Below are 12,117 nucleotides of genomic sequence, written 5' to 3' on the forward strand. Positions count from 1 at the left end.
ATAGAATAAAACACAAAGAGAGACGAGGGCTCATAAATACACAGAGGGGCACACAGGGGGTAAGAGTCACGAAGGGAAAACACTTAGGGAACAACACAACAGGGCAACTCAGGAAACATGGCCTAAATAAGGAACGAAATACAAAAATACAAGGAACTAAGAATACTGGGCCCACATGGCCCAGGACCATGACATCACCCCCCCCCTCAAGGGCTGGCACCAGACAGCCCAAACACAGAAAAACCAAAACCAAACAGGAAACGACCCAGGGCGGGCGGCGGGGGCCCAGGATGGAGGGCTCGGAACAGAAAACAAAAGAGCACAGCAAACAACCCAACAGCCCAAGAAAAACAACCCAAAAACACAGTGCAGTTCAGGGGGCCGACCATGCGGACGGCAACGGCGGAGACGTGGAAACAGTTCAGGGGGCCGGCCGTGCGGAAGGCAACGGCGACAACGTGGAAACAGTTCAGGGGGCCGGCCGCGCGGAAGGCAACGGCGGCGACGAAGGGGACGACGGAACAGTTCAGGAGGCCGGCCGCGCGGAAGGCAGCGGCGGCGGCGAAGGAGACAACGACGGAGTAGTTCAGGAGGCCGGCCGCGCAGAAGGCAGCGGCGGCGGCGAAGGAGACGACGGAGCAGTTCAGGAGGCCGGCCGCGCAGAAGGCAGCGGCGGCGGCGAAGGAGACGACGGAGCAGTTCAGGGGGCCGGCCGCGCGGGAAGCAGCGGCGGCTCTCCAGTGTCAGGCGTACTGGCCGAGGCCCGGTGGGCACAGGGCCAGTCGAGGCGGGGCCAGTCGAGGCGGGACCAGGCGAGGCGGGACCAGGCGAGGCGGGAGACTCTGAGGCTGGGCCAGACGGGGACGAAGACTCTGAGGCTGGGCCAGACGAGGACGAAGACTCTGAGGCTGGGCCAGACGAGGACGAAGACTCTGAGGCTGGGCCAGGCGAGGACGAAGACTCCAGCTGCTAGTTAACGAGAGACACCCGGAATGGCTAACTGAAGGCCGGACGGTCCTGATCCCCAAGGACCCCAAGAAGGGACCGGTCCCCTCCAACTACCGACCAATAACCTGCCTCAGTACTACGTGGAAGCTCCTGTCAGGCATCATATCGGCTAAGATGAACAGGCACATGGGTCAATACATGAGCGGGACACAGAAAGGAATTGGCAAGAATACCAGAGGCGCAAAACACCAGCTACTGGTAGACAGAACAATCAGCCGAGACTGCAAGACCAGACTGACCAACCTGTGCACTGCCTGGATTGATTACAAGAAGGCCTATGACTCAATGCCCCACAGCTGGATACTGGAATGCCTAGAATTGTACAAGATCAATGGGACCCTAAGAGCCTTCATCAGGAACTCAATGGGGATGTGGCGTACAACACTAGAGGCCAACTCCAAGCCCATAGCACAAGTCACCATCAAGTGCGGGATCTACCAAGGAGATGCTCTGTCCCCACTGCTGTTCTGCATAGGCCTGAACCCCCTCAGTGAGATCATTAACAAGACTGGCTACGGATACCGACTACGGAACGGAGCAGTTGTCAGCCACCTCCTGTACATGGATGACATCAAGCTGTATGCCAAGAGTGAACGAGACATCGATTCACTGATCCACACTACCAGGCTATACAGCAATGACATTGGAATGTCGTTCGGACTGGAGAAGTGTAGTCGGATGGTAACAAAGAGAGGGAAGGTAGTCAGAACTGAGGGGATTGAACTACCAGAAGGCAACATTGCAGACATAGAGGACAGTTACAAGTACCTGGGGATCCCACAGGCGAATGGGAACCATGAAGAGGCCGCTAGAAAAGCTGCAACCACCAAGTACCTGCAGAGGGTCAGGCAAGTCCTGAGGAGTCAGCTGAATGGTAAGAACAAGATCCGGGCCATCAACACGTACGCCCTGCCCGTGATCAGGTACCCTGCTGGGGTAATAGGCTGGCCAAAGGAGGAGATAGAAGCCACTGACATAAAGACAAGAAAGCTCCTTACCATGCATGGAGGGTTTCACCCCAAGTCCAGCGCCCTGAGGCTGTACGCTAAGCGGAAGGAAGGGGGCCGGGGACTGGTGAGTGTCAGCACCACAGTCCAGGATGAGACAACGAACATCCAAGAATACATTGGGAAGATGGCCCCAACTGACCGAGTGCTCAGTGAATACCTCAGGCAGCAGAAACCCAAGAAAGAGGAGGGAGACGAGGAACCATCATGGAAGGACAGGCCCCTGCACGGTATGTACCACCGGCAGATAGAGGAGGTGGCTGATATCCAGAAATCCTACCAGTGGCTGGACAAAGCTGGACTGAAAGACAGCACAGAGGCACTAATCATGGCAGCACAAGAACAAGCTCTGAGCACAAGATCCATAGAGGCTGGGGTCTATCACACCAGGCAAGACCCCAGGTGCAGGCTGTGTAAAGATGCCCCAGAGACAATCCAGCACATAACAGCAGGGTGCAAGATGCTAGCAGGCAAGGCATACATGGAACGCCATAACCAAGTGGCCGGCATAGTGTACAGGAACATCTGTGCCGAGTATAACCTGGAAGTCCCGAGGTCAAAATGGGAGATGCCCCCAAGGGTGGTGGAGAATGACCGAGCTAAGATCCTGTGGGACTTCCAGATACAGACGGACAAAATGGTGGTGGCTAACCAACCGGACATAGTGGTGGTAGACAAACAGAAGAAGACGGCCGTAGTGATCGATGTAGCGGTTCCGAATGACAGCAATATCAGGAAGAAGGAACACGAGAAGCTGGAGAAATACCAAGGGCTCAGAGAAGAGTTCGAGAGGATGTGGAGGGTGAAGGTAACGGTGGTCCCCGTGGTAATCGGAGCACTAGGTGCAGTGACTCCCAAGCTAGGCGAGTGGCTCCAGCAGATCCCGGGAACAACATCGGAGATCTCTGTCCAGAAGAGCGCAGTCCTGGGAACAGCTAAGATACTGCGCAGGACCCTCAAGCTCCCAGGCCTCTGGTAGAGGACCCGAGCTTGAAGGATAAACCGCCCGCAGGGGCGTGCTGGGTGTATATATATATATATATATATATATATATATATACACATACATACATATATGTGTATATATATATTTAGTATATATTGATACAATATATATAAATATGTGATATACATATGCCCTATTAATAACTAATTTACTAAAAGGATCACAGTTTGACTTTGCGGTCACGCTGTTAAGATGAACATATGAAGACAACTTGATGATGAGCTGACTTTACTTCAGCACAAAGTAGAAAAAAACATTGACTAGTCTGAAGCCTAAGCTGTTAGTGCATGTTAGTTTAGTGCATTTCTTTTATATTCTTTTACACTTGAATTCGAAGCCTGTGCTATGTTTAATACATCCATCTAACACTGCAAATCACAAGGAAAAGTTTAATATGTCACGACTAATACTCACTTTTCTCAGAGCAAGAGCAGAGAGCACGTAAACACATTTAGAGGCTGTCATCCAAATTACACAGTCATGAGGGACTAAGAATAACGCACTTTGGGGCAAACATTTAACCAACCTGTGCGTCATCAGTCAATGGGTTGTTTTGGCTTACAGCAGATACAGGTGCACAACAGCTGTGAATGGAAGCTCTGGCACTGTTTGCTGGATATTTCCAGTGCCAGACTAAGGACAAATGTATTTGTTTGAGTGTTTTGTATTCACACAAGGGTGTGTCAACTTCTATTTATCGAAATTGTGGTTTTATGAATTCAGCTATATCAAATGAACAACCTTCATGATTGTGCATGGACTAAAGTGGTTATTAATGTTTATTTCGGTTTTGGCAACAATACTGCGCCCGTTTATTTATGCTTTTGTGCATACAAAGGTGACTCTGCAGCGCTCTGTGAATCTGGCTCTTGCAGTATTTTTTGGGTAGAAATAACTCCTGCATATTGCCTTCGAAGTATTGATGGCTGCTCCTGAAATGCTATATGTGTTGCTGAGAGAGAAATCTTGAGAAAAGAGGAACGGGAGAAAGAACACGGTGAAAGATCTGTCAATAAAAACAATGAGCTCCAAGATGTAGCACACCCTGAGGAGATTTCAGGTACGCCATTGATAGAAAAGGAGGCCAATGAAGAACAATTAATTATCACACTCTAAGGACAACGGGATGGCAAGAGGGTCATGGTGAAGAGGAGGGGGGAGGCAGAAAAACAGGAACAGAAAGCAAGTCAGTAATCTGGTTAGCAGAAGTAAAACAAGTGGCACATTTAGTAAAGACAAAAACAGGAGAACCATTACAGCATGCTGCAGGGGCGGCGCGCTGTAATAAGAAAGCCAAAGATACACAAAAAAGAGAAAATGCAAGCAAAACAGAATTATTCAAGGCTGTAAGGAGTGTGTTTGATTGTAGCACTTCTTCTTTTTAAAAAGAAAACTAGCACAGACTTCAAAATATTCTATTAAACTACAGACACAGCTGGTCCAAGGTTGATGTTATTACAGTTTTTCTCAAATGTTAAAACACAAAAGCCAATCCTGTAACCCAAATGACCAGTAGTCTAAACACATTTACTAAATGTAGCCACCATATTCCAGTACCATAAACACATGTCACATGAAGACACAATTCACAAAACACAACCCTCTGTACTCATAAATCTAAACACATTTTTCCTTGCTAAAACACATGTTGCAAAACAACTCTGCTCATATCCTCAAATGAAAGCCCATGTGATGCAAAATGCTTGCCACAGTCACCAATCTTTGAACACAGGGAACACACCTGGCGTCATTCACTACACACAATGACTCAAAATTGAAGACACTTGTTGCTAATGCTGTACCCACATGTAAAAGCAAGTTCAGAGTGCACAGTATGCTGAAGGTTCCAAACAAACACAATGGATGAAGGCAGAGTCAGGGGAAGAGGAATTTGATGCAGAGGAGGGAGAAGAGCTGGCCGTGGAAGAAGAGGAGCAGGCCAATGAGGAAGAGGAGTTCAAATGAGAGGAGGAAGAGGAGCGACCAACGAGGAAGAGGAGAAGGCCAACATGGGAGAGGAGAAGGTCCAGGAGGGAGAGCAAGACAACCTCGCACCATCATTACGGACGAGATGCGAGCAACAGCTCAGCGACATGATGCCGCACAGTGATTGTGGTGTGTGTGTGGTGTGAATAACGTAAATAAAAAAACTTCACACCCTGTTCATGTTTTCAAGATTACTGTTGTGTGCAATAGATTCTGTTTTTGCATTGAGTTGTGTTACAGTAGTGTACGTACATGCAGGATTTTCTATAGATTTATACTACTCATATGAAACTCACAAATCTAAATGCCTAATCCTCTGCAGAGATCTACGACGATCCGTTACTGTATAGTTTCTAAAATATGCATTGGCAGTTATGAAACAAAGAACCTTCTCAGAAATTGAGCATTGTGTTTTCAATTGTTTTGCTGTAGTGTGTAATGCTGTGTATAGTGTTTACAGTTTTGACAGCTTCGAGCTGCTCTCTTGGTGTGGGAGTTTGAGTTTTGCAGTGGGAAGGTGTGGTTGTGTTTATGTAGCTTTAGAGAAGGGTGTTGTGTTTAGACATTGGGGGACCTGGTGGTAACGTTTGTGAAATGTGTTTTAGCATTTGAGAAAAACTGTATTAAAAAATAGCAGTGCCACAAATCTGAAGGTTTAACAGAGGAAAACTTTAAATTCTTACACTCCAACTTAATTTCTCACCTTAGTTTGAGCTGTTTGCGGCATGGCACCGTGTTCCTCATGCAGGTCCCGCTGAGCGGGTCCACATCCTCCACAATTACAAACGGCGCCTCCTCCAGAGTCACGATGGACAGGTGGTCCTTACGCTCCTCCGCTCCTGAGTACAGCTCAAAGCGAGGCCAAACGTGGTACCTCATCGTCAAGGAGCCTCTCTCCCATTTGCCAACCTGTATGAGTGAGTGGGAGGACAGCTGTGTGTAATGTGCACGCCACTGTAACGAGTACTTCAAGTGGCAGAAAAGTGACAGACACATCGCAGAAGCATCAGAGGAGGAAAAGGGCAGAGAGAAGAGAAGAGAAGAGAAGAGAAGAGAAGAGAAGAGAAGAGAAGAGAAGAGAAGAGAAGAGAAGAGAAGAAGGTTTACCCTGTCCCACTGTCTGTCCTTGTCTAGAAGAATGATGACCAGCTTGGGAAACATCTGGTGGCCTTCTTCGCTAAATGACAGGTTTCGGCCTTCAAATGTCACATTCATAAGGTACCTGAAAATGGAAAAATCCAATATCAACACGCGGTTGTTGACCACAAAGCAAAATGTGGAGAATTTAAACTTCATTCTGGATTTCCTTAAAACATGTTTAATGAATATTTAAATGCTGCTTTGCCATCTTTAACGCTGATCTAAAACAGAATTACTAACAGCAAGACGAACCAAACACGCTGTGGATGTAAAAGATTATCAGGAATTCATCTGAAACCTGAACTGACATATTATAACACAAGCTGTGGAGGCTATATGTGTACAAATACCAAACATTTTTCTTTTTCAAGTCTTTTTTCATTATTATTTGGCGTTCAGCTGCTAAAATTCTCCACATTGTTCAGAATCTAGTTACAAACTTTGCTGCACGGTGTGAGCAGCTACAGCACTAAACAGTGGGCGACATTTCTCTGTGAGGTCATCGCAGTAACACCTTTACATAGAGGCAAAGTCATCTTTAAAAAAGAGCATTGATCGGTGCAGCTTTAAGGGCTACGAGGCAACATGCAAGCAGCATCAGTACAGCGCACGGGATGCTGCTGTACCCTTATTCCAAAACCGGTGTGAGGGTGCACTCAAATCAAGGGCCACTTCTTATCAAATATTTTTTAAATGTTGAAATATTGCAACCAAAACATTTCAGCCACATAGATGGCTCATATTGGTAGTGAGTCAGTGCTGTCAAATATTCAGTCCAATTACTTGGCAACGTTGTATTTGTCATTTTTGAAATCTGTTGGGATGTCGTTCAGAAACATAAAAGATTGAAGGAGGCTGAATATCTGACACCCACTGGTTTCCTATTATACTTTTGAACACAGCTGCCCTTCTTCTTTATTAAATTCTTTATGTTTTATTTATTTTAATGTCTATGTCATATGTTTAAAATAAGATTTTACTTTCTTAGGTCTGAGGGTGAGATGTGGCATTTTGTTATTTCTGTATATAAATAAATCTGGAATTGAATTTAAAATCTTTCTCACATACAAGATCTTGAATAATCAGGCCCTGTCTTATCTGAAAGACCTCTTTGTACTGTATCACTCAAACAAAGCACTTCACTCTCACGCTGCGGCCTTATGTGTGGTTCATATGATATATAAAAGAAGAACTTGTGCTTTCCGGGCCTTTTTCTGTGGAACCAGCTCCCAGTTTGGATTCAGGAGATAGAAACCCTCTCTACTTTTACGATTAGCCTCAGCCTTTCTTTAATTTGCCTTTTTATAAAGCAAATTGTTAGGCCTGGATCAGGTGTTCTTGAATCCTCCCTTAGTTATGCTGTAATTGGCCTGGGCTACTGAGTGTTTTTCTTCTTCACTCACTTATTTTCACTCTCTTTGTGTTTAGACATCTCATTGCATTTATTCATGAGTTATTATTCATCTCTGGCTCTCTTCCCCAGCGTGTCTTTTGTCTTGTTTTCCTCCCCTCACCCCCACAAGCCTGGTTATGCCAGAGGTTTCTTCCTGCTAAAAGGGAGTTTTTCCTTCCCACCATCGCCAAGAGCATGCTCAAAGTGGGTCGTCTGATTGTTGGGGGTTTCTCACACTATTCTAGGGTTTTTACCTTCCAATATAAAGAGTCTTGAGGCAATTATTGTTGTGATCTGGTGCTACATAAAAAATGTCCATAATAATTGTATTATTATTAATATTCTTTTCATTGTTATTGTAATTATTATTTGTGGCAGCAATAGCAATCTTGATATTTTATGCAGTCTCTTAACTCAACCACGACCACAACGAAGGTGACCCAGTTTGAAGCATAGTTATAGTGTTAAGAAGAACAGAGCAGGAGCAGGTAAAGCGAGAGTGAAAGGTGGAGGAGTGGGTAAAGGAGGAGAGAGTGCGTTAAGTGCTGTGTGGATAATAATCAGCATATACAGTATGTGTTTCAACAAGTGCACAGCAGTGGCAGATAAGGTGGAATCATCTCTCTCTCTCTTTCTCTCTGCCGCCTCCTTCCCGCACTCTTCCTCATCCTGATCTGTGGGCTGCCATCACCATGGAGACGCTCTGCCTCTGAAACAATCCACCGGAGAAATAAATATCTTGTCTGAATGCAAGGAGTAAGGAGCTCAGTGTGTGTGAGCGTGTGTGTGTGCTTAAAAGGATGTATGAAACACATTTTACCCACCATTATCTCCAAGCAAGTCAACAGTGTGAAAAGAAGGACAATACATCTTTTCACAAGTGAGTAGAAAATAAATAAATAAATTGCAGACAACAGATGAGCAATGGGCCTGAAACTTGCCCAAGATTTTATCGCAAGTACCTCCCACTAGAACATTCGGTACTTCTATCTGTGATCTCTTCAACTATATTTATATCCGACCTCACACACACACACACACACACACACACACACACACACACACACACACACACACGCAGAGTTCTAAGTAGGCTACATGCTTGGAGCAAGTCAATAATATGACTCAAGCCTCCATGAATTGCCTATTTGCTGCGTACTGGCTGGCTTGCGCACTACAAGTGCTGTAATGCACGTGTAACATGGGATTAGCCTCCTAATACAGTTTGACTAAAACAATGAATCCTGTTCAGCGTCCTCCACCAACTCACAAATCCAACATTTTCCTGGAAAAGCCTTCAAAAATTTTACACCTGGTTAGACACTGCTTGTAAATATCCTTCACCATTTTTGCAAAAAACCCATTCTCGATCACTTAAGCACATTTCACTCGGTGCACGGCGCACTTGTGAAGCACAATGTTAACCAAACAACTACAGCGCCGGTATCATCGCTTATTGGTAATGATATGATGCGTATAAGCCTGTAGGAGTGCACAGGCGGCACAGGCGAGTTAAAGGTTCATACCAATAATGGATGGTTGTAATCTGAGAAGTAGAGAAGGAAGACTGTGTAAGAGCTCTGAGGGGGGGTAAGGAGGAGGAGGAGAGGATGTGGATGGTTTGTGGAACCACAACCAACAGAAAAACCTCCATGAATACATGTTTCCCAGCATAAGCAATTGCTAAAGAGACAGCATAATGTTTATTTGATTGATATTTACAACTGTTTTTTTTTTTCTTTTGCATTAGTAGTCAACAGTGAACCTTTGATAACTATAAATGTTTGATAACTAAAGGCATCTGCACTCGAATGCGGACCAAAACAACCGCACCCAGAAGGTTTGGTGTGAATTATCAGGCGTCTGGGCTAAATGCGTTCTCATAGCTAAGCATGCTTTGCATTCTGAGCAGACATGTGGTAGAGTACCACTGATGTGCATTCACTGTTCCTGCCCCAGACACATCTGTGTACCACTACAAACTGTTCTCACATGGTTTCTAGTGAGGCATTATGGTTCATGTGAATTTTTTTCTGCGTTTTCTCCCCAAAACACTGAAGAAAACTTCAAGTGTACAAGCTCATCAGCTGATCAGGGCCATAGTAAATGAACTACAGGTGTGAAAACACCTGTTTTGGTGCGCCAGCATGTGATGGAGGTTTTGGAATGTGTCCCCTCAGAGCCTGACGTGGTATGCTGGCAATAGAGGTGTCATGGTAACTGCATTTTACGTGGTAAAGGCAAAAAATGTAAACTGTATCAATAATGCACATATAATAATTATATGTAAGAGCAAAAGAGAAGATTTACAACATGGTATTGAAACCTGCTATGATGTATGATTTGGAGATGGGGGCACTGACAGAAAGATAGGAGACAGAGTTGAAGATGTTAAGATTTTCACTGGAAGTGATCAGGATAGACAAGATTACAAATGAGTACGTCAGAGGGACCGCTGAAGTTGAGTGGTTGGAAGACAAAGTTAGAGCAGCGAAGTTAAGATGTTGTGGACCTGTGCAGAGGATAGTGGATATACTGGAGAAAAGATGTTGAAGATGGAGCTGCCAGCCAGAAGGAAAAGAGGAAGGCCCCAGAGAAGATTCATGGATGTAGGAAAGAAAGACATGTAGAGGGTTGGTGTGACAAACGATGTTAGGGATAGGGTGAGATGAAGGCAGATGATCCTGTGGCGACCCCTGTGTAATCTTTTTGTATAGGTCTTTGTTCACATGTGGTTAAAGACTCTCTCACCACCTCTATGGCTTTGATTCATTTGCCAAAGAAAACAAAGTACAAGTTGCAGAGAATCTGAATTTGACAGCTCAGTATTTGTAGTTTTACAAAACACTCTCTGCAAATCTTTAAAAAACATATTCGCTCACAGCAGCGAAGATGCTGCTTCACCATCAAATCAGCATCGCATGTGATGCAGAAAAATGTTTTATGGTAAAGTAAGCTGAGGTCAAATTTAGCCAAATTCCCAGTTGTAGCAGTTTTATATTTTCTTCTCTTGTGCTTTTATTTGTTTGACGAGCACTACAAGATTGTAGACAATAAAAATAACTGCGTATCTGTCTATATTAAGTCTCAGTAATACTCAGCAGCTCAGCAGTGTTATTTTGACTGCAGACAAGACGGCTTTGACGTGTCGTCACAAGCGGGTGACGCAAGCAGGCGTACGTAAAACTGCAACATGAGCAGGCAGGATAATTGAATGCAATGTGTTGCCATGGCTCCCACAACCACAGCAATTTCTGTGCAATCAGCTGCGTTGCCATGGGAACAGTAATCTCACAGATGAGAGGCTGGTTGAAGGAGAGGAAGAGAGAGGAGTATTTTTTAGTCTGAACCTGAGTGTTTACTGACTTCCCCTCATGCTGTCTTTCAGTTTCAGATCAATCTCTCCATCTAACCTCGGAGAAGCGCGTCGAATCACACATCAATAGGATTCATCTTCCCGTACATTAACCTGTGCCTTTACAAAGACTGATGCACGCTGTGAATTTACAGCAGAGGAGGCTGCTCTGTTTATCATTTTGTAGCCCTGTACTATTGATGTAGCTTTTATGTGCTGTTTGATCCCTCTTCGTGTCAGAGCTCCCCTCTGGAGGAGGAATATAAAATATATATATATATATAAATAAATAAAAACATAAAAACTACTGGGATGAACCACTAACCGAAGCTCACGCGGCTTCATCACAGCCATATGCAGCGCTTTGTGCGCCTCGCTCACCAACTGTTCCCCATCTAATCACTGGCTGTGAGGGGAATTTATTTTTTAGCAACAGAGACAATGAATCATCAATGGCATGGACACAATCCCTATTTTTGTGTGTGTGTTTTTCTATCCCCCAAATATCTTCAAATGTGTTTCTGAGCCATTTGATATCATGACTCCTTTTGAATTTCTCTTTTTTTTAATCTCAGAGTGAAGCAGAACAAGGTCACAAATTCTCTGTCGCTGCAATGCAGGGATGTAAAAATATATATCTCTGGCGCGCGTGTGTGTAAGGAAGTGTGTGCATGTATTCGCACACACACTCGCATGGACAAACTGTATCAGGTTGCTGTGGATGACTCCTGAGGCCTGCCTTTCAAAAGTTACCAGTTACTGATAAAATGTGTACTACACTTTACATGTCCTGCAGGATAGAAGCTGTGACAGCGAGTAGAGAGTGGACAGCCTCACAATACCGTGAATTATGAAAAATGCAGAGTAGAAATGATGAGCCGTGCTACTCGAGGTCCACTTCAGAACAAATTAAACAAGGTGGCAACAGGTGGGATATGGGTGCAAAAGCTGCGATTAAAAGACAAAATATTTTCTGGTTGCAGCGAGGTTAAAATCTAAAAACAGATATCTGTGTATGAATATGCTGAATCTGTGGGCAAAGGACAGGACTTTTGGTCCTAAAAGCTGGTAAACAGTACATGTAGAGAGCAAATGAGGATTTGCATTTAGATTCTCAAAGCTACTATCTCTCGACTGATTTTGCTTTAGGAATAAGAAGCCACTGGTTTCCCAGACTGTAGCGAGAGACTGTTTAGCACACAGCAATTTCACCAACACTACA

The 12,117-nt window shown here is 44.8% G+C and overlaps 1 protein-coding gene across 1 annotated transcript in view; it reads right to left on the reverse strand.

The window, feature by feature from the left end:
• grin2bb (glutamate receptor, ionotropic, N-methyl D-aspartate 2B, genome duplicate b) overlaps nucleotides 1-12,117 on the reverse strand; it is a 148,327-nt gene that overhangs the window by 36,301 nt on the left and 99,909 nt on the right. The window contains exons 6-7 of the mRNA XM_085356592.1: nucleotides 6,115-6,229; nucleotides 5,711-5,916 (exon numbers count right to left, since the gene is read on the reverse strand). Coding sequence (XP_085212718.1) covers nucleotides 5,711-5,916; nucleotides 6,115-6,229 — 321 coding nt within the window. The remainder of the gene's footprint in view (nucleotides 1-5,710; nucleotides 5,917-6,114; nucleotides 6,230-12,117) is intronic.

The sequence above is a fragment of the Diplotaxodon limnothrissa genome, linkage group LG6 (genome assembly GCF_057381915.1).
Source record: "Diplotaxodon limnothrissa isolate DT_005_m linkage group LG6, D_limnothrissa_male_GT1.1, whole genome shotgun sequence".
In the NCBI taxonomy this organism is placed as follows: Eukaryota; Metazoa; Chordata; class Actinopteri; order Cichliformes; family Cichlidae; genus Diplotaxodon; species Diplotaxodon limnothrissa.